The 27711-nt window shown below is 41.6% G+C and overlaps 1 protein-coding gene across 1 annotated transcript; it reads right to left on the bottom strand.

Moving 5' to 3' along the window:
• Window positions 1-334: 334 nt before the first annotated feature.
• Window positions 335-25166, bottom strand: c1ql1l2 (complement component 1, q subcomponent-like 1-like 2). The gene is made up of 2 exons (XM_077526866.1): window positions 24411-25166; window positions 335-1678 (listed from the first exon to the last, which is right to left on the bottom strand). The coding sequence occupies exons 1-2, from the start codon at window positions 25017-25019 to the stop codon at window positions 1499-1501; spliced, it is 789 nt and encodes a 262-aa protein (XP_077382992.1). The 5' UTR covers window positions 25020-25166; the 3' UTR covers window positions 335-1498.
• Between the last annotated feature and the right edge of the window lie 2545 nt (window positions 25167-27711).

Here is a 27711-nt window from a genome sequence, read left to right as displayed (position 1 = left end):
TTTCCTCGTTGACTTTATTTTCTTCAGATTATGACTTTAAATCCTGACAAAAATCCTTTTGTTCTTGTCAAGAATATGCTTTTTTTTTTACCCCCTAAAATATGCTGAAATAAATCTGAATTTTTTTTTTTTTCTTTTGAAAACAGGTTCTTTTTTTTATTATTATTATTTTTATGGCCTTTCGGGGTTCATGTTTATTTGGTGTTTGGATAATGAGGCACCTTGGAAGAATTTCTCCTCTGGAGGGGTCCCTATCCCCCCAAAAGTTTGCGAACCCCTGCTCTACCGATTGCAATCAGCCTATTTGGGATACAAGGATTCTCGAGAGACCAGCCACTCAAAAAAAATCCCATTTATTATTTAAATGTATTCAACAATTCCAAAAGATAAGACAAACATGTCATAGAATTCATTTACAAGCTTTTGTTTTTCTTCTCCTCATCATATCTGTTGCACAATCTCATCATGGGCTTGCTAAATAAAATATCATTGACTGTATAGCACAGGAGACGAGCGCGGAGAGGAGCATGGAGCGATGACGCACCACGTGCTGGCACGCACGCACTCCTGATGGCTGCGCGTGCACACCGTTCACACACACACACACACACACACACAAACGTGCAGTCCGACCGTCCTGGGGCGAGCGGTCGGGCTGCCATGTTGAGTAAATATTAACACGTGTGTCTGCGATTGGCGCCGCTAACGAATGGAGGACAATCAGTGATGCTGGAGACACGCTTCTCTTTCACGTTTGCTCGTTTAGCTACCGTTCTGCTTTTGCGTCGCTTGTGCAGAGAGAGGATCTAAGCAGAACTCGAACATCTAGAAGACACTTTGACGAACCCCGATAGCAGCAGCAGGACGTCGCCTCGCGTGGGTACGGACGGGTGCGGTCTATATATGAGTAGTTTTCCATACAGTTGGGAGGTACAGTGCTGAATGTTATTGGATGAACACAGAGTCACCTGCCACTTTCCATAACAACATCTCTTGGGGATATCTTCACAAGGGACAAGGATATTATCTTTTTTTTTTTCTTTTTGTCAATCGGTGCGGATTATTATGCATCTCTACCAAATCAAAACACAATCTAAGGTTTAAATTGCACGCAACAACACTACGGATTCAGTCAAGTCGTTTGTGGAGAGAAGAGGTGTGACGGTCTGCGTTGTGCAATGAGGGGAAAGAGGGACGAGGAAGAGAGAGAAAGAGACGCTGTTAGCGAGGAGCTTCCGACACATTGGCGCTGTGGCGGCGGGTGTCGCCCTCACATACCCCCCCACTGTCCCCCCTCCGGCACCTCCCACCCCGCTGCCAGTGTGTCCAGGCCTCGGCTGCAGCGCCCGGAGGAAGCGGAGGGTTGTCCGTGATGATGGAGAGAAGAATGGGGCGGGGGGGGGGGGTTTGAATAGAAGGCCTTGAACACACATCCTCTCCACCCCACAAGTCTTTCCTTCAGTCGAGCCGGACTGTCTTTTTTTTTGGTGACGTGCGCTCAGTCCGCGTAGAGGATGAAGCCCGAGAAGGTGCTATATTTGTTGTTGTTGCCGCCGTGCGCTTTGCCGCCGTCCAGCTTGATGTAGACTTCGTCGCCGGCGTCCAGGTGGAGGATGACGCTGTTGGAGGCGTAGTCGTAGTTCTGGTCCGCGTCTTGGGCGATGGCACTGGCCCGAACCTGGGAGGACAAGCAGAGGAATACATATGTACAGATTGATATGTTGAGTTTTGACGGTGAGGATGACGTTGGAACCTGCAAACAAGTTATTATGTATTGAATGGACGGATGGAGTTGAGGAGTTATCTAAGAACTCTCATTTAAAAAAAAAAAAAAAACTCTTGCTGCCACTTCCATGGGGTAGTGCCTTGCGATCCATCCACTTTCCCTGCAGTCTGAGGGGAGCGCTGCTCAATTCACAGAGGACGCAACTCTACTCAATCCTGAGCCTTTGGTGGAAGTTTTGTAGGCTGGTGTAGGTTGCCTTAATGAGGAAACTTGAGTTGAGCTTACGGCATTTTCTGCACGTCTGCCCAAGTTGGCATACATTTGAATCTTGTTTTGAAATAACCTAAATGTCCTGGAACTCTTAAAACAAAAACAAAAAATAAACAATGTTGGACCAGAAAGTGCAGTTGCATTGCCAAACATGCTAAAACAACATCTGCGCGAGCAAACTATTCAAACAAAAGAGAGTCTGTTGTTCAAACAGGAGCTGCAATAACTTTGACTGCTAACAATTTGTAGCTTTTGCTGAACGAAGACTGAAAAATGTTTAAAGTCATAAATTGTCCAGCACGGAAACGGTTTTGCAAAATACTGAACTGATGACGTCCAAAAATGTTACTAATAGCATATTTATTCATAGTTGATTCATTTATTCTTTTGTATATGTTGCTAATAATTCAGTCTTTTAAAAACGTTTTTAAAAAAATACACTATTTATATTTAACAGTGAGTTTATGTGCTGTAATTAAATCAATTTGAATTAATGAGTGCAAAATAAAAACACATTTTTTTTAGCTATTATTAATATAAATGATAGTACGTGTTATAATAATAAAATGTTTAGATATATCTACATAAATAGAGCAAAGATCAATTAAAAAATAATATGTATATAACATTGCAAAATATAAGCTGTATAGTGTATGATATCAAAGAATACAATACATGAATACATAAAATAACAATAGAATGAAAATAAAAATAAATGAAAACCAGAATTTGACGTTTCGGATTTATACTCTTATCCAGTATAGTATAAACTTATTTCTTCATCTCTTTCTGCATGTAGTTGTTAAAACACAGAAATTATTCCAAATGATGCTTTTTTTTCCTTTTTTTTTTTTAACATTAATCAATAAATCCATTGGTTGTTCAATATCGTATGCATCTTTGCTAAAATTCTATTTTCAGTCAAACTCCAATACATGTTTGGTGTTTAGAGTTGGTTGGTCGCTTATAGTATTGTTGTCTTTGGCTCGGTGCAATTATTGGTGACCTCCTAACAAGGAGAAGTGCATCAAGCCATTTAAAGAGGAATAGAATTGAACCAAAAGATCGTTATTTTTCTCTTGTGGGGACGAGCAAAAGCAAGCTCACTGTACATCCCCGAAAATCGCCGGCAGTTAAATCAGCCCATTAGTCACTTAGTTGGGCCAGCCAGGTCGAATCCAAATCAATCGCTTTCTTGTATCCGCCGTATTTTCTCGTGGCTCATTATCAGCTCTCCTAAGATGCTGCTGCCGCGGCGTCGTGTCTTTAAATCGCAGCGTTTCGAGTTGTTGTCAGATGGCATTGAGGATCACCCATAATTACTCGCTCTAAATGAGGTGGCCTTATTGACGAATGTGAGGAAAGGGATCCTGCAAATGGAGTTATTCCACATGATCCTCTCGACCTTCCAATATGCTCCAAATATGCTATTTAAATCTCATTTGTCGCCTTCAGCTTGAGTCACGAGAGCCTGAGAAAGAACGAAAAGCCAAAACGAGAGGGGGCAAAAAGAGAAGCATTCGAGGGTCTGACTGGGTCACGAAATCCAGCACCAAAAATTTCTGGCAGCACTCCGCTAAAAAGCATTTACGTGTTCAGGTGACAGATCTGTTTTGGGAGCCAGGTAGTCTGGAGGGGGAGGGGGCGCTAAAGGATGTGAGGGAAAGTCGCGTTGCACAAATGATAAAAGCTTCTGCTTGACTGTCGACTCCTTCTTAAACCTTAATGTCTTGTTTCAAATTTGCCCTCCTATGCCTGCATTTCCTTCCAAAAAATAAGCGCAATTGTGGATGAAAGAAACAATTAAAAACTCACCAAAGTATCAAATTATCGAAAACTCACAAAATTATGTTTCATAAACTCATAAATCATCTGAAACTCACATTTGTTAAATCTTCCGAAATGTATCATCTAAACCTCCTAACTGCACAGAATGATACATAAATTAAAAAAAAAAAAAACTCACCAAATTGCACTACTTAAATTGTCTAAAATTAACTTAAAGTAACTAAAAATTAAAGATGAAGTCAACAAAAATTCACATAATTATCTTCCTAGTCTTCAGAAAATCACAAAATTCTGTCAGATCATCTAAAACTGATTCAAAACTGTTTTGATTAAAACACACAAAATTGAACCTCACAAAATTATCTCACAAATCATCAGAAATTCAAAAAAATTATACATGAATTTGTCTAGAACTCCCAAAACTGCTGTCCAAAATACACAAAATTGTCAAACTGTCCAGAACTCACAACATTTCCAATCAAATTGAATGAAATACAAAATTTTCAAGCTAATCATGTACAATTCACAAAGTTGTTAAATTGTCTGAAACTTAGGGGATCATCGATCAAATGATTTAAATCCATTAAATTGTCTCAAACTCACAAAATTATCAAATTGTGCAAGACTCTTCGAAAACACAGTAGATGAAGAACCAAACATCTAAAACTTAAGTTATCCATTGCATCTTTTAAAACTAACAAAATGATCCATATAATAACATAAAACCCATTAAATAATGGATAAAATGGTATGAAACACACACAAATTTCAATTAAAGTAAAGCGATCAAAATGATCGATAAAAATTTCGCTCTGCACATGAAGCAAAAAACCAACTGAGTGACTTGGAAGTCAAGGTAGCCAGCGCTTTATATCTAAAAAAAGATTGTACTTTTCTTTTGACTGTTTACTCGTCTGATTAAATCTGGCGCAGCTCATATCGTTGCGCAAACACAAGCCCGCCGTCGTGATCTGACAAAGTCTGCGTCCAGCGCGTATTAATAATAATCCGCCACGCCGCGCAAAGTCAACAGCGTCTTATTATAGAGGCGTGACGGCTTGGGAGGATTTGTCAGTTAAGAATTTAATGAGACTTAATCAAAACATTTACTTTGCAGGTGATCACACAAAAGACACATACGCAGATTTTGGCAATATACGTAGATCTTCAATTATGATCTTCATTTGCTCCTCTGTCGAGGTTACCTGCTTCTGATCGAGGCTCGAAGTTCCTGTTGGAGTTTGTCAGAGTACAAGACCTGAAGTGGTTGTGTCAAACTAAAATGGATGACTTCCTGTTCATGTGATCTTTTGGGGAAATTTTGTGTATCCTAAGCATCTGTGACTACTCAAGACTTGAGTATTGGTCTCGAAAAAAATGGTATCAAGCATCCCTACTTTAACCCATTAGTTCTAAGTGTGTACTAGGGATGCACGATAATGCTATTTTCAACCGATACCGATAAACCAATAATTTAAAAAGTCCCGATGCCGATAACCGATAAGTAAGCCGATAATTGTTTGCGATATTAATTTTAAGAGAGGGGAGGGGTTGAGGAGTTGGGCTCAACTTGAGCCACAAACACAACAGATGGACCAACGTGGCAAGTTTATTATTATCGGTGGATTTCTTTATTATCTAGTTTATCTCTATGACGTCTTTTGCTGCAACACCAAAAGCGGGGGGAGGTGTTTCGGTGACACGTTTGCATCGGAGTCAACGGACTTCGTGGGCAGCGGAACGAAAGTGCGGGGGGCGGCGCGGAGGACGCGTTTGGAGCGCTGAGAATCTGGGACGCGGTGCAGCGAAATCCCCACATTTGTGATGAAAATCCGCACTCGCGCATATTCGCTAAAGTTGAAACTTTTTTTCGCATTTCGCCTCACGGTAGCCTATCGACTTCAAGTCACCCATAGCGTCCTCTCTGTTGTCACCTGGAGCGCAACAACATGGCCAGCCGGGACAAAATGGTGAACAAGCAAGTAGAATACAAGTTCTGGTAAGTCTATTTACGTAATTGCTGTTGAACTGTACCTGCATTAAATAACTGCCGATAATTATCGGTGGATTTCTTTATGATCTGTTTTATCTGTTTGATGTCAAATTGGCCGTTAATGGCCGATAATTATCGGCCACCGATATTATCGTGCATCCCGAGTGTCTCCATTTTTGCATGGACACAAACATGTCAAGACCCCCGCAAATGGGATTCCCAGAAGACCTCCACGGTGGCGATGCCCCGCTGACACTCTTACAGTATGTATATTTAGTTTGGTCTCTCCGCTCGACAGCTTCTTATCTCGCCTGAACGGCTAAAGCTTGTTCCCGGGAATAATGATCAGGAAGGCGCCTTGTTAAGGAGGCGGGCGTTGCGAACGGGACAAAGCGAGGCCGAGTGGCGGCCCGTGACCTCGACGACGTGTAAGGCGAGCAACTTTGACAAGGCAAACAGAGCGTGAGGCCGCAGGCTGGCAAACGAGGTGTCAGCCCATGTTGTTGTCGCTGACGCGCTCGCATCCGTCAACATGATGGCTTTGATTGAATATTCACTCTGCGCTCGGCCTTAATAGATAATGCATGGCGGCGAGAGTTCAGCGCGCATTTCTTTCCGTGTATGACAATGAAAGGCAGCGATATCAATAATGAGTGTGTTTGTGTGAGGTTTTATGGGGCATCCTGCACCATTGTACACTTCTCAATCAAATAGTGTACTTTTTCTGTGGCGTTTTTAACAAACGTGTTTATTGAAATGATAAAGGTTTGAGGTCTGTCGATTCTGGTGTGGTGGGGGTCTTGAATGTCTCATGAGGGGTGCGGGGGCTGATCTTACAAGAGGCTTTGTCTGCATGACAAGGACGTGTCCCCCAGGCGTGTCTGACGGCGCTTTGTTGACTTGATGTCAAGCCTCCATTTTGGCTCGACGACTCTATTGGTTCTTCTTAAATCAAAGTGCACCGCTGCCTAATTGTGTTTGAACGTTCCGGTCGTCAGCTGCATGCTTAATGACGGCTTACAGCCAAACGCACGCACACAAACGCATCGTGACGAAAGTGTCTGTTGAGCACACTCACAAATTGAGTTACAAGCAAAAAACTGTGTCACAGATTCCGCCTTTACTATGATACAATGCTCATTTCATTAGTAAGTAAATGACATCATAAATCATATTAAGTTCAGTACTGTATATCAAAGCTCAGGTGGGTGATTGTTTACGCAAAGACTACATTATTAATAGATTTCTCCCCATGAGAGCTGTTGTATCTTGCCCCATTAAAACCAGTTCTAGTCTCAGCAGACAATCTAATGAGATTCAATATATGGGTTGGGACTCTTAATATTTTGCTTACTTGATGCATATTGGTACCTTGACTACTGTATGAGTATAATCTGTTGCGTAACCAAGCTTGTAATTCATTGTACTCATATCACAAATCATTTCCCTTTTGAAACAAATTAAAATGCCACGAGTCCCTTACAGCCTCCAATAAATGTTCAACCATTTGTGCAAGTTAAAGCCTATACGGTTCAAGGAAGAACCCATACTGATAATACTGATAATCATTAAAGCAGCATGAAGCAGGTAAGAGACCCTCGCACCCCCTTAATCATGGTGAATCTTACAAATGATCACCAAACTCCTGATGGCATGCTCCATCCACATTAGGTGGTGTAGGGAAATAAGCTGTGCCATTTATCGTCTCTTGAAAAGAGCTGCTTCAAGTCGGGGCTCATTTGTACGGAGCCCCTAATGGTAGAAATGGATGGTAGAAAAAATCTTTGCGAGAACACAAAGTTGTTTTGCGAGGGAACGCAAAGTTGTTTTTTTCCGCCTACCATGTCACCTTCGCTGTGCCGTAAACACTTCCGGGTCATCTTCCATGCGAACAAAAGCGACGTGTAAACAAAGCAGTGGAAAAATACATGCTCCATCCTAGTCGCTTTGGGAAAGCTTTCCCACTGTTTTGTTTCATGTTTACAAACGTTCCATCCTCGTCGCTTTTGTTCACATGGAAGATGACCCGGAAGTGTTTGCGGCGCAGCTAAGGTGACATGGGAGGCGAAAAAAACAATTTTGCGTTTCCTCGCAAAACAACTTTGCGTTCTCTCGCAAAGAACGCAAAGTTTTTTGCCATTGCACACAATCTTTGCGTTCCTACGGAGCCCTCAAGGTGACATGGTAGAAAAAAAAAAAAACTTTGCGTTCCCTCGCAAAAAACTTTGCGTTCCCTCGCAAAAAACTTTGCGTTCCCTCACAAAACATTTTGCGTTCCCTCTCAATCTTTGCGAGGGAACGCAATCTTTTCGTTCGAACGCAAAGTTGTTTTGCGAGGGAACGCAAAGTTGTTTTTTCCGCCTACCATGTCACCTTAGCTGCGCCGTAAACACTTCCGGGTCATCTTCCATGTGAACAAAAGCGACGAGGATGGAACGTTTGTAAACATGAAACAAAACAGTGGGAAAGCTTTCCCAAAGCGACTAGGATGGAGCATGTATTTTCCCACTGCTTTGTTTACACGTCGCTTTTCTTCACATGGAAGATGACCCGGAAGTGTTTACGGCGCAGCGAAGGTGACATGGTAGGCGAAAAAAACAACTTTGCGTTCCCTCGCAAAACAACATTGCATTCGAACGCAAAGATTGAGTTTGAGAGGGAACGCAAAGTTGTTTTGCGACGGAACGCAATCTTTGCTTTCCCTCGCAATCTTTGAGAGAGAACGCAAAGTTTTTTGCGAGGGCACGCAATCTTTACGTTCCCTCGCAATCTTTGCGAGGGAACGCAAAGATGTTTTGCGAGGGAACGCAAAGTTGTTGTTTTTTTTTTTTTTCCTACCATGTCGCCTTAGGGGCTCCGTACATTTGGGCTAACTTAATAAAATGATCTTTAAAAAAAATTAATAAATAAAACAAAATGATCTTTATTTGTCACACACTGGGAACATCTTTCCTTGAGACTTTTTCATTTGTCCTGATTTGATCCACCCAATTTTGTGTCCATCAGTGAAACTCATATTGGAGCTAGTTTTTAGGGGGCTCTACTAAGTGAGAAATGACTACGGAACAGAAAATATGTGACTTCCTGTTTATGATTGGGCGTAACATTTTTTCAGCCCTTAAGATTTTTTCATGTGTCCCAATGATAGATTTATCCACCTTCAGTCAAACTGGTTTTGGCAACTATTTTTTTCCCCCCTAACTTTCTAGCGTTGAGGACTGCCAAAGAGAGATTTATTCACATACATACACCGATTCCTGATTATTTTGGTCCATATCTTGGAAAACTTGCAGATTGAGACAATAACTGGTGTTACAGTCTGCTTGCATCGGGAAGAATTGTTGCAGTGACCCACTTGGTCAATTCGATAGAGCCCTTGTGGAAAAAACTTGCTTTTATAAACTAATCTTCAGAGATTTTATTTCGTAACATCAACATTTGACTATTGATTGGAATGGCCTACCAAGTAAAATGATATTCAATAAAAATAAACGATGCATAGTATGGTGGTGACATCAATTTGAAATTCTTAGACAAAGGTAGATCTTCTCAGGTGATGAGCATATTAAATAAAAAAAAACATACCCGATGGTATGACAGACATAAGATGGCTGATGGCAGTTGGTCGGCTTCCCACAAGGGCAATAGTATCATGGAGCTGCCATGTAAAAACGAAAGAGTGTCCCATGATAGATTGCTCAAAAGATGAGACACAAAAACACATTAATAGAATGCTATGGCGTCAAGTAGGTCTGGGATGAAATGAAAAATATTGGATTGATTGTTGATATTAATTATACTACTATTATGTATGGCTTGACAGAAAATAATATAGCTCCGAAAGAAAAATAATTGTTTCAAATTATTATAATTGTTGGTTGTGTGAAATTGTGGAAGACCAGGTGTGTAATGAGTATGAAGAATATTGTCGTGGATGCCAACACCATGGTTAGGCAGATCCTGTCATTTGAAAAAAGAAAAAAAATAAGGACAAAAAGAACATGTACCGTATTTTCCGTACTATAAGGCGCACCTAAAAGCCTTCAATTTTTTCAAAAGCTGACCATGTGCCTTATAATCCAGTGCGTCTTATATATGGATCAATATTGAGCCGCAACAGGTCTCGCTGTCAAGACGCTATCGGTGACCCTGCACGATTGGTGACGCGCATGCACATTAGATCCCGCCAACTTGGATCGCTAGCTAATACTAATACTTTACCTCAGAGAAAATAATAAAACTGCTGTTTATTCAGTTTGGGAGTGAATGGAGTTGTCAGAAAGCTGGTTTGTAATCTATTAATAAAGTTTGACTGACCTATCTGACTGTTTTGTTGACGTTCCCTTTAGCGCAGCACCATCTAATGGATGCATAACGTAACCCCAGCCTCTACTGTAGCGCCTTATATATGGAAAAAGTTTTAAAATATGTAATTCATTGAAGGTGCGCCTTATAGTGCGGTGCGCCTTATATATGGAAAAAGTTTGAAAAGATGTCGTGCAATGAAGGTGCACCATATAGTGCGGAAAATACGGTACCCTTGTAATTTTAAAAACTCTGGACTATTTAGATGTTTGTATTGTTGTAAAATAACTTGTGAAAACTGTCTTTGCTTGTTCCTTTTATTGGAACTTTGTATCCTTTTTGTATTTTTGATATCTAAGCAAAAAAAAAACACAAAAAAAACTTGCTTTTGCCTTGGTGGCAACATGGTAGGTTAATGTGCAGCCTCAAATTTCTTGAGGTTGGGGTTTGAATCTCTGTTCCTCTTTTGTGTATCATTTTCATGTTCTCCTCTCTTGCTTTTGTGGTATTCCGGCTTCCTCCCAATTCCAAAACATGATGTTAGCAGTTGTCCAGAGGTGTGACTTTGAGTGTGAAAGGTTATTTGTCCATGTGTTGCCTGTGATTGGATGGCAACCTGTCCAGGGTTGTACGCCGTTTTTCAAGTCAGCTGGGATAGGCTCCAGCTCACCCGCAAATCTATAAGGAAAAATGCTATTGGAAATGGATGGGTTGTTGGCCTTGGTGGAGGTCTTCCATGTATCTCTCTAAAGGTAGAATTCTTAATCAGCTCTCATATTGGATCTTTGGTTTTAAGAATAAATGTCTTCTTGTCTTCATAAAAATCAGCGTGGGCATTTTACGTCATACGTCTGAAGGCAGCCAATTCCGAGAACATCGATCCGCGCTCCCGTGTAGGAAAACTTCCCAAACGTTTCAAGCGTGAAAGCAACTAAAGCCGCCGGGCACGGCGGTGGAATCCTGACAACATGGACGTTCGCGTCAGGTTTATTCGTCAGAGGAGGCCTGATTGAAAACATGACAAGGGGAGGAAAACCGTTAACGGGAGATTTGCCATCTGTCACCGGCAGAGTAGGAGAAGAATTAATTTCACCAGCTGTCTTGCCTCCTTTTCAAAGACGGCTGCAGGAGCCCCGCCGATGTTTTACGTGAGGAGAGTGTGGTGCCGGGCCAGTTGGTTAGAAGAAGGCAGCGAAAGAAGCGTCAAGGGAGCCTCGTCAGCGGCGGGGGTGCAGGACGTGCTGCAACTTTTACGCCGCTGTCCGGTCACTTGAGCCCCGCCCTTCACTCTCTCGCGATCCTGACTCATCACTTAATTAGCGAAGCTGCACTGTTTGCCTCCAGCGCCCACACCCAAAACGCAACGGTGGCTCTCAGCGGAGCCGAAAAACAGTCAAAGTCGACCTTTTGTTCACTCAGACGACTTCTTCTTTAGCGGAATTGCGAGCGCCACACTTTCTCTGTCAAAATATTCCCCAAACATGCAGCTTTTAAAATGTACTTTTTACATTTGATATTACTTCTTCTGCCAGCCTTATTTTTCTTCATTTTTGCTCACTTACACTTATTAAATGTATTATTTGTTAACTTTATTCACCTTTGTCTCATGTAGTAATCTTTTTCTAGTGCTTGAATAAAAAAGTACCGTATTTTCCGCACTATAAGGCTCACCTAAAAGCCTTCATTTTTTTTCAAAAGCTGACCCTGCGCCTTATAATGCCTAATATATGGATCAATATTGAGCCGCAACAGGTCTCGGTGACCCTGCACGATCGGTGACACGCATGCGCAGAAGATCCCGCCATCTTGGATCGCGAGCTAATACTAATACTTTACCTCAGAGAAAATAATATAACAGCTGTTTATTCATTTTGGGAGTGAATGGAGTTGTCAGAAAGCTGGTTTGTAATCTATTAATAAGGTTTGACTGACCTGACTGTTTTGTTGACATTCCCTTTAGCGCAGCACCATCTAATGGGTGCATAATGTAACCCCAGCCTCTACTGTCGCGCCTTATATATGGAAAAAGTTTGAAAATATGTCATACATTGAAGGTGCGCCTTATAATGAGGTGCGCCTTATAGTGTGGAAAATATGGTAAATGATATCACTTTTTAATATAAATAATTTGTATATGTTATATAAGCAATTAATGTTGTGAATGTCTCTGTAATTGACTTTAAAAGCTTATAATGTTTAAAGCAGTATAAAATGTTAAGCTAAGCAATACTCAACATACACATTTTTGGGCATATCAAAGAAATAATAGGAGGATAAGTGAGGAGGCAGAATGTCCAGACTATGAGTCATGTGACGCCACCGACTCGCTGCCTCCCTGTCGAGGAAGGAGAAGATAATTGTGGCTATCGCTGACGACTGAATTCGGGGGAGGGCAGCTAAATGTCAGGGGCGTGGGGAGCGATGGCGAGAGGGATGTTTGCATAAGAGGGGCCGGGGGGCACTTGTCTATCTCCCATATGGCCCTCATTATAATGAAGGAGCCTTGTGAGTCAACACAGTAGCATCCTTGACTCACGCAACCACGGGAGACTGTCCTGTTTTAGCTTTTGGTCTTAATGCACATACAAATGTATATATAAAAGGGTCCGCATGTCGGCAGGATCAATCTCGACATAATGGACGATACTAGACAGTTGGACATTTTTTGTCAATTTTGAGATTTCTCCACAAATAGCCTCCTTGAGGTCTCTAGTTTCATTTCCAAGCCACACAAAATTCAAAATTATAATAGAAGTGTATGAAAATAAGGAATTATTAGACAGTATGCCTCGTAACTAGGGGGGCATGTTTTAGCCGAGCTGCTAGCTAGCATTGTGTCTTGCGAACCTTGTTAAAAACAACCCGAATTTCCTGGCCTCAGATGTAATTCACAAATGATTTAATATAAATATTGTGAGGATAAGTGAATCATCTACTGGATGGATGGATGGACATAGCAACCAAAAAAAGTCGAAACACACCAGTCAGCACTCAGCACTAAAGTGAACAGAACAGTCAGTCATCCTACCTCGGAGCAGAACCTGTTGTCATTGGTCCGGTTACCGACAAATTGTCATCCAAACAAACAGGATTGTTTTCTTAATGAATCGTTGTCTACTTTTAATTCAAATTACTGCATTCACACAATTGACTAAACCATGTCGAACTCGAGTGAGTGATGCAGCCACGATACCCCCGCAGAGCAGACGAACTGCTCCTTCACTCAGACCGGGTCAAGAATTAAAAGTTGTGACATGCGCCAGTGCCTTGTATCCATCCATCCATTTTCTTGACTGCTTATTCCTCACAAGGGTCGTGGGGGTTGCTTCCGCCTATCTCAGCTGGCTTTGGGCAGTAGGCGGGGTACACCCTGGACTGGTTGCCAGCCAATCGCAGGGCATACAGAGACGAACAACCATCCACACTCACATGCACACCTAGGGACAATTCGGAGTGCCCAATTAACCTCCCATGCATGTCTTTGGAATGTGGGAGGAGACCGGAGTACCCGGAGAAGACCCACGCGGGCATGGGGAGAACATGCAAACTCCACCCAGGAAGGCCAGAGCCTGGACTCGAACCCAAGTCCTCAGAACTGAGAGGCGGACGTGCCGTCCACGCCTTGTATGCAATGTAGACTAATTTAATAATGCATCGTAAATGTAGTGACTTGTCGATGTCTATTTCATACGACGCCGCTACTTCTTTGCGTCAAAAAAAAAAAAAAAAAGTCTGCCTGCATACGTCGCAAATATCACTACACATTTTCACTTTATGCTATTTTAAATGGGATGACATGAACATAAAAATTAGATATGAAATATTTACCGTAACTTGAAGATGAAAAATGGTCCTTTCAAAAGAGTCACAATGATACCCCGCCCCAAAATGCACACAGGCTATATTGACATGTAAATACAATAGTTTAATGTCACTCGTGTATTACTTGGGGTGGGAGTGGTGGGACAAAACAAACAAACAAACAAACAAACAAACAAACAAACAAACAAACATTTTCATTTTCTTCATGTGACCGAAAGCATTTGATGTACATATATATATTTATATATATATATATATATATATATATATATATATATATATATATATATATAGTGCTTTTTCTTCTTTTTTTTTTACTCATATCAAAACTTAATTAACTCATTTTAAAATGCAGAAGCAGCAAAGTTTGTGAAACCCAACTTTATTGTTGCTGCCTAATGGCCCTTCAACCCATTCATTTCTGTATGTGCTGCCGCTGCCCAACGGCACAGTGCCGTGCCACGGAGGCTGGCAGCGCGCAAGGTGGGCGCCTGCTGCTGTGACCAAATTGAAAAATGTTCAGTTTGGGTGAAGCAATCCAATAAGTAGTAAGTGATAAGTAATCCAATAAGAGAGATGTTGCTGGGGTAATTTCAGAGTGACAACAGCAAGACATTTTGGCATAGTGCTGCAGTGAAAACAGCATGTATTTGTGGGTGACCAATCCAATGCCTGGTAAGTTTGAACTCCCAAGGCTTTGGTGTATTTTCTCTAACAGGTTGCCAAACTGCTTCCTGCTCACTTTGAGGTACACCTTAATGCGGCCTTCATGGAGCTGCAGCTTACAAATCAGCCCCAGATCCTGCCATGCCATTAGAATCGGCTTTGAGTTGTCACCGTGACAAATCCATATAGCTAAGCTGAGGTCAAACCAGCGAGAAAAGGTACCGGGCTACTTCCTGTTTGGTTGCTTAGCAATCAGTGCCAAATATGATCCTGCACCCTAGTTGGTTGTTAGTCATGATATAGCAATAATTAATGTATTTCATTGTCACTTATGTTATAGTAGCACATTTACCTGACTATGCTGCAAGCATTGTTAATTCAGTTCCTACTCAGTGACTGTGTTAATGGTTGTTTGTTTGTCTGGCAAGCAGTCCAGGGTGTAGTTTGCTAGTCGGCTGATATAGGCTCAATTCAGTGCTTCTCAATTATTTTCTGCCATACCGCCTAGGAAGGAGAAAACATCTCGCACCACCCCCCACCACCCCAACCACCCATGCACCCTCCACCCCCATCACCCAATACGCTTCGTCATATTTGCTCGTCTTAGCTTTCGGGCGACTTTCGTTTGTCTCTTTATCTCTGGCTCTCTCCGCCTGTCTTCTCATCCCTGTTAAATATTTTTTCATGGTCTCACTTGAGGGTCTGCTATACTTCGTGCCTACACTTCATACTCATACTCTGTGCTGTGTAAAGTGCGCAAGCTCAGTGCAAACAAAACCCCTACACCACCGAGCGAATGCTCCCTGCGCACACACTGCCAATGAGAGCGCCACTGCTCCCTAATGAAGTGGAGGTGCAATTGCGTTTTATTCTACAACAGTTAAAAAAAAACAATTAAAAAAAAAAAAAATCAAAACAAAAAAGCATGTTCCCTGAGGTCAAACGCACCCCCCTTGATGAAGCCTTGCACCCCCCTGGAGGGCCCGCCCCACTATTTGAGAAGCACTGGCTCAATTAGTAGAAGAGGTAGAAGATGGATGGATGGATGGATGGATGGATTCATTTAATTTGTATTGTTATTGTATTGTTGTATCATTATTTGTATTGTTGCCAAATGTGCAGAGAACATTTTTTTTTTTTTTCAAAGTCACTAATCAACTAAAGCACAAGATAACCAAAATACGCAATAATAAACCAATGGCTGATGTTTTATCAGGGGTGTGCAGAGGGTGGGGCCAATGGGTGTGCCTAATATATTTGCAAGTGCGTGTAAAGCCTGGTACAAATATAAGGATTCTTCAAATATTACAAGATTTTTTATCTTTGTCAGATGCCACACATAAAGATAAAAAATCGGGCATTTAACATCTTTGGTCGTATTGTGTGTAAGGTGCGCAGATAATCTCATCACAGCTCCCTCACAAACATAAAAATTATCATCTCAACACTGGTCAAGATTCCAGTCCTCCGTGAGAGACCTCTCGCATGATCATACGTGATCTACTCAAAACCGGAAGGGGGGGAAAAAAACAACTTAAACAACTTGGAAATGTGTGACTGAAGTCACAAATGTTGTGGTTGTACTCTCAGGGCGTTGTGTTTTGTTTTTTCAAGTCTCTTATTGAGTGGAGGGGCGTGTCCTCCTTCGCTGCTCCTGTTTCTCATTCACAAATCAACACTCCATCAGGACTGGAACTGCCGACACTCCTTGTCGGAGTATTGACCTTGCTACGCCTTCGCCAAGAGCTTTATTCTGACCTTGTGTTTCACATTTTAACCACTAGCCTCGTCTTGTTTCCAGTTTGTTTCGTGAGTACTTTTGATACGTAGTTTTGTGTTGTTGTTTCCTCGGCCTTTTGCCTGAGTGTTGATAACCACACGTTGAGCCTTTTCCTGCTCCGTAGTTTTGAGTTTCCTTAGCTTTACGCTTGAGTGATTGGTAACCACGTGTTTTTTTTTTTTCTACGTTGCCTTTATTATCCTCTTTGTATAGCGTGTTTTGTATTTTGGTTTTATTTATTCGCGTTGTGCGATTTTATAGCCCTCAGTTGTATTTTTGTTACTACCTCTCCTTGCAGCTTTTGCAAGCGCCTTTTGTTAACTGTTTTTCTCCTGGCTTCGTCCAGCGCTTTGTGTTGCAGAACGTGTGGACAATAAATTTGTTAACTATCTCTTTGTGGGTCTGCGTTTGTGAGATCCACTATCCGGTTTACCCGGAAATTATTACAACAAATGCGTAAGAACAATCCACAAATGTGTGACTGATTATTGGTCACTATCCTTTCGTAAAGGATGATGAGAACGATCCTCCAAGTACTTCCGGGTCATCTCGCTCATGGTCTAGAATAGATTAAAGCCAGCAATGGAAATATTATGGACGCTAGAGATCCCTGGTGGTCGGAGTTACACACGTCTCCATACACGCATTTGTGACTCCTGCACGGCAGGACTGTGACAAAAGTCACGTGTAAAAATACAGCCAATCAAGAGGCCTGGTGTTCACAAGTCATATAAATAAAGAAATAAATAAATATATATATATATATATATATATATATATATATATATATATATATATATATATATATATATATATATATATATATATATATATTATTTTTTTAACTTCAGTTACACATTTGTGGTTTCTTATTACATATTTGTGACTTTCTTACGGATAAATTTTATTTTATTTTTTACATATTTGTGGATTGAAATACCCAGATAGCAAAATGTGGTTGAATCAACATTGAAATATAGTTCGGCTTAAGTGTTGAATCTACGTTGAGATCTAACGTAGAAATTATACAGAAAGCGCAAGGTTGATAAAATGTTGAGTCAACGTTTGCTTTTCAACCATACACATAATATCAATGTCGTTTCAACCATCATCTAAATCAGAATCTACATGCATTTTATCGTGAATTAATGTGAGGAATAAATGTTTTAAGTTAGCGATCATTTACATTGGAATTTACATTTAAATCTACATTATTATTATTATTATTACTATTATCATGTACATTAATATAAAACTACTCTTTTAAACTAACTAAAAATATTGGGTTATTCCACTAGGAAAAAAAAAAAAGTTACCGTATGTTTTTCACCTTGTGTTTCTGCAGATGTCTTAGAACTTACTTGGATGTATTATTAGCTTGTTGATTTCCTTAACCATACTTCCCCATATGTATGAAAATTTTAGGACAGAAAACACGTTTAATATTCAAACATTTATTAGAAATCAAAACACAGTACTTTGTAACTGAATTCTGGGGAGAAAGGAGGCAAAGAAAATAACACCTGTTTGTTTTCTGCCTCAAAGAATGTTTGTTTTTATTGTATTTTTCTTTTTCTTGACAAAGGAATGAAATAAACAAATGAAATGAACTGTAGGAACATCAGTGTATAAAGCGGTAACCATTTCACTTTGACTGTACGATTCGTATTTGTAAATAGTTTTGGCACAACAATGACCGATATTGGAGGCTTTTGATCAAATCCTCAATGTGTTTTTTTTCTCGCTCGCCTCTCTGATGTTTGTACGCTGCGACACGGTGTCATCCTGACATTTCCAATCTGTGCCGTATTTCCTGACAATCTTCATTTAACAGCTCTCACGGCTAATTAGGCCCCAAGCTCTAATGTTCCACTCGGCGGAGTGTCAGCACAGCCGTCCAATTACGGAGCGGATCGAGGCCAAAGGTCCGCCCCCGCCACCGTGCAACGTGTGACTATGGAGAAAGTGGCTGCGTTTGCGTCACGGAGGGAAAGAAATGTCGCAAATAGAAAACATGAACACGCACAAACTCATACACATTCACAGGAGATCAATACTGAGACTGAGGCTCGGTCTCTCTCTCTCTCAAGCCCAGTCTGTCCATTTCAAACAACGCCTTCCTGTTACACCGGGCACACACACACAGAGGCCTCTCAGTGCTCATCACCACCAAGAATAGCAGCTCCAAACATTGCCGGAATGCTAAAATCAATCAAGACGGGACCCGTGCGTCTTTGGCTAGAAGAGAAAAACTCCAAACATGCTTTCAAATTTTTCTTTTTGTCATCTGGCACGAAAACATATGTCAGCAACCCGCATCCAGATGGCTCCCACATTCAGCGCTGGGCTGGCTTTCACATTTCAATGTCTTGTTTTCACCTGAACGCACAACAAAGGGGGATAAAAGAGAGACCCCCGAAGGCACTGTGGAGCAGCTCATTTGTGCACCGCTTAAAAAAAAACAAAAAACAAATCAGATGGAGCAAGATGCATCACAACGATGCCGTTTGTCATTGGAGTCTTTTTCGGGGGGTGGAAAGCTGGTGTAAAGGGGAGATGGAGGGCAGTGTTCCGTTGGAGTGTGTGTGAGCGCGAGCGCGGGTTGGGGGCCACGCGCGGACGCGAGAGGGAGACTGCGGCGATAATTGCAAGGGAAGCGCCATGTGCACGAAGGACGTTGAAGCTTATTAAAGGAGGAGACAGTGATTATTCACTACGGCCCTCTGGAGGGGCCCACGCTCCAGTCGTTGCTTTTAATTAAGTCTGAAAGTGTTTTTGAGGATTAATAACAATATTAAGAAGGGAGGAGCAGAGAGGGGAAGTGCAAACATCCTGGATCTTGCTCGCATGCCTTTTAATTACAATGAAATTGAGCGGGTGACACAATAGCGCCACGCCTCGTCATGTTCACCTTGTTTTATTTTCTGCTTTAGTCGTCATCGTCGCTCCGACTCGCTCCTCTCCAGAGGCTTTTTCCCCGAGTCAAAGCAGAGCATCGATTTAGGATCGCTCGGAAGGTTCGGTGTGAAAGAACGGGCGCCGGAGGAGCCCAAAGATGGCGAGGAGGAAGAGGAGAGGAAATTGGCTGCGCTGAAAATAGATTTGTTTATCTCCCAGAAAGCTGGAGAAAAGTTCCGGGGACAATGCCGCCGTTCTCTCGGATGGCTGCAAGTGAGCTTTTGAATGTTGTGTTGGTGTTTGACACGGCTCGGAAAGAAGTGGGAGCAGCACTTTGCTGGGGTGAAACAGCACTGCAGGGCATGCCAACCCCGCCGCTCCACTGCAGCCCAAAGATGATAAAATAGTGGTACACTACTCTCTGCGCTCCCTCTTCTTGTCCCAGTGCACAGTGCGGCTTTCTGCTGCCTTAATGAGCTGAGGAAGGCTCTGGTACCACGACACGAGCTCCACCTGGACGGCCAGCGCTCCATTAGCTAATGTGGCCCAACATTTCGTAACAGTCAGCACCAAATGTTCAACACGAAAGCTTCTTGAGGATGTTGCCATCATCATGTCACAAACAAAGGCCTGTTTCTACTACACACTAAAACATGCTGGTTTGTTTTCCTAACCCAATGCTTGGTAGAATTTTGAGCAGACTGGGTTACTTTAACATTAAGTGTTAATTATTTTTGACCTATCTGTTTTTTCTGAAAAGCTGAAGCCTTTTGCCATTTTGAACATTGTTTTGTGCATAGTGCATAGTGATGTTGAAGTAATTTTTATGTAACATTCTTAGATATTGTAGATGGTGGTCGCACTGCTGAGTTTGGACACAAGGATCGAGTTTCCTGGTCATAGTCAACGGTAATATCCAGTTGGGACCCAAGGCCTGTAAGAAATATGGCGATTCCCAACCACTGCCGGTCCCAAAAAGGGGTTTGCTGTGTCAGGAAGGACATATTGTGTAAAAACTGGGCCAAACATCATGTCATGCGAATGACTCACTGTGGTGATCCCTGACTGGGGAAAGTTGAATATATATATATATATATATATATATATATATATATATATATATATATATATATATATATATATATATATATATATATATATATATATATATATATATATATATATATATATATATATATATATATAATTATTATTATTATTATTATTTTTTTTTTTAATCTATAATAATAATAACCTTGTTGCCCATTTCTTGGTAGCTTTAACTCATTAGTATGGGTAATTTTTACCCCTCGTTGGGTCAAACTCTTGACCCAACATTGCTGGGTCAAAAACTCAACCTAATGCACTGCATATAAATAACACAGCACTGGCTCGGATCCCTTTTGGACCCAGCGCTGGGTTACCCAATTTGTATCTGTATCTAGATGCAAATGTCTGGAATGAAGTTTTGCTTCTAGTTAAATAGAACATTTCAAACACTACAACTACATTCTTTCTATCGGCAATGATTATTTCAGATGTCTGCATCATGCAAGGGCCCGATTATTAAGAGCAGCTGGAAGTTTAAAACGCTGTGAAGCAAAATTTGAAATAAGTTTGCTGTAGATTTGGCTCACCACTGAGAAATATGTTGAAATTGAAATTGCTGTACATATATAAAATGAGGATTCAAAATTGTGTGTGAATGCCCTGAAACTCCGCCTCACTCAACTGTCAATGAAATATTACCACAATACATAGAAATCACATTTTGGAGGCTCACCTTCAAAATTAAATAGTTGCTGTGGATTACAATCATAAAGGAAGCACACACGCTAGCTTATACTCATTTTTTGTGACACAATGTGACTGCTGACTCGTCAGTCAACGACATCACTGTGCAGCTCAAATTCCGAGGCTTTAGGTGACTAATATCAGACGCTCAAGTACATCAATGGCCATCAATTTAGCCACCCCCACAAAAATCCAGAAAACTGGTGTTGAAAAACACATTTGAGTACTACATAACTTTGCACATTTCCAGCAACTATCTTCAAATATTTACAATGTAAGAAATTGAGGGTGCTGTCGAGCAGTGGCGAACCATCAGGCTTACCATTCTCTCTCCCTCTGTTGGCTATTGTTTTATTTTATGCCTCTTGGACGGGTCGGGTTGTAACTGTCAAGTAAATGTTGTTGCCCTGTACTTCTGACATATGCAATGACAAACTAATGTGATACCAGTCCATGTGTAGAAACAAATCTGTGATTTTACTTTTCGGACATTTGACAATCACGTGACGTTAGTAATTGTTTGTGTAACACTTTGCACATGACCAAAAATGCCAGCCATGGTCCATCGCTCACAACAGTGTTGTGTACTGTACTTGAGTACACGGCATCCTTTGAAGTGTTTTGTGCTTCCTGTTGTATTTTGTGTCAATGTATTTGATATTCATTTTTATTTATTTATTTACTTCTTCACTTACTTCTTGTGTTAAATTGAGTACACCAGCCGAAATGTACCAGGCAAGAGGTAACGAATAGCATCGGTGTCGTGAATAGTTGAGCACAAATGGTGGAGCAACACATGTAGACAGGCAATATAACAATACACACAGGCATATATATTAATTATCCTTTTGTGAAAAATGACTAGTATTACATCAGCTTCCTGAGTAGTTGTCTATCGCTTTCACTGCCCTCATGTAGTTAAGCATGAAAGGACAGACAAAGACAAACAGTTTCTACTTTTATTACCATTGTGTGGGCCCCTAGAGATGCATGCAACGTGTGTGAATGTGTAACTTAAGTGCCTCCGCAGCCCCCCACCCCGCCCCTTGGGGAGCACGGTAATGCAGCAACAGAAGGTGTCTTAACACCAACATATGTTCTTCCTCCCTGATTATATATCAACGCGTTTACGCTCAACCATAAAAAAAAAATAAAAATACTGTGGAGTGAGACGTTACGCAGCCGAGGCCGCCGCGTTGTGAACTTGACGAGGGTGAAGGAGTTAACCTCTACCTGGCTGCCTTGATGAGTGTGTGGGGTTTCGTGCCGCAGAGTCGGTGGCGCTCGTTAATTCAGCTCCAATTTGCACACAGAGGCGGCATCTCGAGACCTCGGCAGCCTCCTGCTTTGTTCGAACTGCGTCGAGCGAGTTGTCATGACTCATTTGCATATACAACTTGGACAAAGTTACTTAGAAAGAATTGTATATTGCACATAATAATGATTTAGCAGTTGTTTTGCCAATTATTGAAACTAATGAAAATGCTTGTCTTTTGCTGTGGGTGGAGACTTAACTCATTCACTGCCAGCCATTTTAGAAAATTTCAAAATTCAATACCCACACGATATTAGGTTCAATCATTATATATAAACCAAATCTGCCAAATGACAGAATGAACTCCCTACTTTCTGCCTTGTCCCATTCTTTAATAATTGACAGTAGAAAGATGCAGGTTGCACAAAATGCAGCCATTACTCCCATTGACTCTCAAACTGTGTTTATTTCATATAAAATGGGGCAATGATGTCATCTACTGGTGGTTGTTCATCAGTAAAGTTGTTTCCAAGTTTGACATTTACAGTGGAGCATCATCAGATTCTCCCCAATCTATCCTCGTTCAAAAAAAATATAATTGACAGGTATACTTGTCAAAGGCAGTGAATTAAGCAGCTTGCTGTAAATGATGCAATATTTACTCTTTGCGCCCAATGATATGAGCATGTGGCTCTTCATTAAGTACACCTGCAAGGTCAAATGAATACAAGAAATCCAAAGACAATTATAGGTACTCAAGGTGTGTCTATTAAAATTATTCATCAGTATTGACAGCTGTTTCTATTATTTTGGATGCATCATTTAGCTTGATGAGAGGCTCAATTAAAACTAAAACCGTAATAATGTGTATTGAACATTTAACACATTTTAATGATCTCATTCTCCTTTATATTGTGTAAATCAAATTTATAAACACATTTTTTTTAACGCAGCTTTTATTGGATCTTATTAAATCATCCATATGCTCCCTCAGCTTTACATTAAAAACTGTGCCGTGTGGAAATGATCTTATTTCCGTATTGGACCTAGTTAAAAAACAAAAACAAAAAAAAAACTTTTGTGTGATTTGATTTGGTCTGTGCATAAAAGTGGCTGTTTTTGCAGATTTATTTCAAGTGTACTCAGTGTCACGTCCACCTTTTTTTTTTAGAAAGTGCTCGGCCACATTTTATGACAGGAGCCTTGACAGAGTGCGAACTGCGCGGCAAACACGCACATTAGTGACCCGAGAGGACCCCTGAAATGAAATTAGTGCCTCGTAAAAATGATGCATAGAACCCTGAAGGTGGATGCCATTTAAACGACATAAGAAGTTTGCGCTTTACTTTTACTCCTTCTGTGCATGTGATCGCATTAGGTTGTGTTCATGTTGTTTTCTAGGGGTTGATTTTAATTCCCCTGCACAAGCGGAAGAAAGGTGTAGATAGGCTCTCTAAAGTGGAGGGGAAGGGGGTGGGGGGGTATGTAGATCGGTGAGAGGGGGGGTTGGTCGGCAATGTCAGGACGCATCATACACGGACAGGGGGGGGGGGGACACAGTTTGCAACCAGTCAACACATTTTTATCTCCAGGCGAACTGCATGCCACAGATGTGCGCTCTGCACGCAACCGGGGCAATTATACACTCGTGGGACCTTTTATTAGGTACACCTGCACCCATCTAATCACATCTCGTACAGTAGAAATATTTTACCTTGACACAGATAATAATGCATTTGTTTATTTGGTGGGTACTGTGTTCAAATTTGCATGAAAATATGCTTTTGCTCTTACTCATTTCTATCCATAGTTCCACATAAACACGCATGATCTGACAGTAAAAGAGACCACGCATTGTAAACTGCAATGACCAGTCCATAATTAAAAACATGATCATGTGAAATGTTTATTTTGCTTGTATAAGCGACCTTAAATGTCAGTAAAATGTATATTTTTTAAAAACACAATAATAAATGTAACTTTTTAGGATTCATATTGAGACAGTGTGGCGATTGTGTTGTATCTCATTAGACGGTGCAAGTGTGGCTTTTAGAAGGGCGAGCAGGTCGAGGCGATGAGCTGCCGACTTGGCCAAAAGTTTGCAAGCACTCACCTGTCCGTTCTTGCAGAGGTCAGCCCACATGCTGGTGCCGTCGCCCCCTCTCATCAGCACGTGATAGATGAAGAAGTACGTGCCCGGAATGCTGCACACAAACTTGCCCGCGATGCCGTCGTAGTTGTTGCCCAGGTTGGTGACCACGTCGTCAAACTTGAGGATCTCGTAGCCCTCGTGCGGGTTCTTGAGGCCGGCGTAGAAAGCCACCCGGGGTATCGTGCTGTAGGTGGCCGTGCTGATAGCTCCGTTCCCCCCCAGACCCAAAATCCCAGTCCTCGCCTGGTCCCCCCTGTCTCCTGGAGGCCCCGCCGGTCCGGGCGGCCCCGGTTCGCCTGGGGGCCCCGGCGGCCCTGGCTTCCCCGGCCGGCCGGGCTTCCCCTGTGGGCCCTGCAGGAGCGTGGAGGGCGGCAGGACGTTGCTGTGGTCACTCAGCGCTTCCGCCTCAGCTTGCAAGCCCGTGGAGCTGGTGCTGCTACTGGGGGTCCCCTTGTTCAGGTAGGGGTCGCACACCATCCGACAGGTGCCCAGCATCTCATAGTGGCTGGGGTCGGTACCCACGGAGCTGACGAGCACGGGGATGAGTACCACCAGGACCAGGACCAGCATAACCCCCACGGCGGCCGCCACCAGGGTCTTCCTCCCGATGCTGAGTCGGGGAAGGGGCTGAGCGGCCAGCGTGGGTCTCCCGGGGGCGGAAATGGTGACCGGTTGGTGTGGGGAGCCTTTCGCCGAGGAAGAGGACCCGCAGATCCTGAGGAAGGGCGCAATGGGTCGAGCGGCGGGCGCGCGAGGCAGAGACCCACATACACTTGGACGGACCTCCCGGCTGCACTCAGTCCGTGGCGGCGCACGCACAAACCACTTTGAGGGAGCCGGCGCGCACTCAGCCAGACAGTCAGCGCACACTTCCAAACACTCTCTGACTTGTGAGCGGAAGACAGAAGGATGCGAGAGGGAGTCCGCGGGGATGGAGGGAGGGAGGGAGGGAGGGAGGGAGAGAGAAAGAGAGAGAGAGAGGGAGAGAGTATTGCGACCACCAGATGTGTGTGTTGTGTATGTGTGTGTGGTGAGTTTTTGGAGCCAGATTCTCAGGCTTGGATTCTTATAAGGCGCGAGCAGTGGGGACCCTCCCCTCCCCTCTGGTCCCCTACCGAGTGAGAGACAAGAGTGGATCCATCCCCTCCCTCCCTTCCTCTACTCTCCTCCCCTCACTCTCTCTCCCTTTCTCTCCATCTCTCTCTTTCTCATCACTCACTTCCCCCCTCTTCCTTGTTCAACTATCACCTCGCTTGCCCGCCCTTCCTCTCATTTTTTTATTGCCGTTTCTCACTCTTGTTGCTTTATCATCTCATCACCATCCAACCTCTAAAAATAATGACAGAACCACGCGAGGAGAAGCTGGTGCGATTTCCAGGGATGCAGGCAGTTGTAGAGGATACATGCACATTTGCACGGAATAAATACAAATAATAACTAGAGCTGCAAGCAGCTATAAAGGGGTCTCAGAGCCTCTAATTGTTTTTCAACGTGAAACAGATTCAGAAGTAGATATAAAACTAGTTGCCCTTTGCATTAATTAGCAGCCAAGACGTAGCTCTCAGTTTCAAAAACGTTGGTGAGTATGTCACTCCCACTTGTCTGATATTGCTATAAGTATTTATTTATTTATTTATTTATTTTTTTGTCTTGATTAGCCATTAAACAATATCAAATAAAAAAAAATATGCTGGAGTCTGGCTGAAACCTCATAAGTCACAATTTGGTCAATTTTGTTTATTTATGTATTTATTTATTTATTTATTTTCAAAATCTACACTATTGATCAGTCCACATGTGGGTGTATTTTTTATTTTTAACAAATTACTGGTACTGACCAAGCTTAAGTGATGAAAATGGCTTTCTTTCTTTGATGATACAATGTTAATGGTGGAACAAATAAGCCGTTTTTGGGGTCTTCCAAAAAGTGACAATTTTGAAGGTGCAAGGTTTTGGCCAACGAATTGGTTAATAAACTATCTAAATATATATATATGATATATGATATATTTGCAATAAATTTTAATGCAATATATTATAAAATATAATTATTCAATTAATATGTGAAATTATCAATATATTTATTATTATTTAACAAATAATCAATAACAACAGCCCCAACAATAATAATAGTAATGATTGAAAACAACAATAAGCATCCGGGTCCATACAAACTGTGTTTTGGTTCACTAAAATATTAGTGTATAAGTGGACCAGTGGTGCTCAGAAGGAGAAATATATGTGGTTTATCAAGAAAAACTGCATCCAAAAAAGGTTTGCATGTGCGTGTTTTTTTGTTTTTGTTTTTTTTAAATAAAACTTTACAATGTATGTTCCATTTCCCCACCAATACACTGCACCTTGAAATGGGGCACTGTAAGTACATGAACAAAAATCAGTTCAGTTCAATACAATAAAAGAAATTCAACAATGTATTAAATTAATGTACTTGTTAATGCTATTTTATTGCTGTTTATTTAACTTGTTTCTATTTTCCCCATAATTACAAGAAACCGACTAGTCATCTGCATATAAGCTTCAAAGTCAAGGTTAGATTTGGGAGTTGGGTTCAACCATTGAGGATGAATTGAAAAGGCTGACTGCCATGATTCCACTTCTAATGGGAAATGTTTAACATTGGATTTGTAACATGGAAGCTTGGATTGAGTGTTTATGAATGTGGGTGTAGGCTAATGACAGCTTCTGTTTAATAGGCCTCGCTTTTTGCTAAATGTCAATTTAAAGTATCATCAAAATGATCATAGGCACTATCTCCGTATCTTTGTAGAGAATTCCACGCTGAGACGGACAAAGCAGCCAAGGCATTGAAAGAGAGGCAGAGAGAGAATAATTCCTTGGTGAAGATAATACACTTGACATCATACAGTCTTTTTTTTTATTGTATTTTTTTTTATTTTTTTTATTTTTTTTAAAGGCTTGCTCTTTCGGGACCGCCGACATTGATGTGCTGAAGTTATCCCTTCGCCTGAATGGGCTGACACCTCCTCTTATTGGCGTCTATTATATAGATTTTCAGGTTTATATCAAATTAAGGCTGCTGGTCAGAGGGTTAAAAAAAAAAAAAATCTATATGCAGCATTAATGTCATTTTCATGACATTTTCATCTCCCCAGAGTGACAAATAACGTTTTCAGATGAGCTCATTCGTGTTGTGTTTACTGGTCTGTGCTGTGGATAATTAGACAAATTCACCATGGCAACATACTAAAAACAGATTTGGTAGTTATCTTTCAAATAAACT

The sequence above is a fragment of the Festucalex cinctus genome, chromosome 1 (genome assembly GCF_051991245.1).
Source record: "Festucalex cinctus isolate MCC-2025b chromosome 1, RoL_Fcin_1.0, whole genome shotgun sequence".
Lineage (NCBI taxonomy): Eukaryota > Metazoa > Chordata > Actinopteri > Syngnathiformes > Syngnathidae > Festucalex > Festucalex cinctus.
This window is presented reverse-complemented; position numbering and strand designations above follow the sequence as displayed.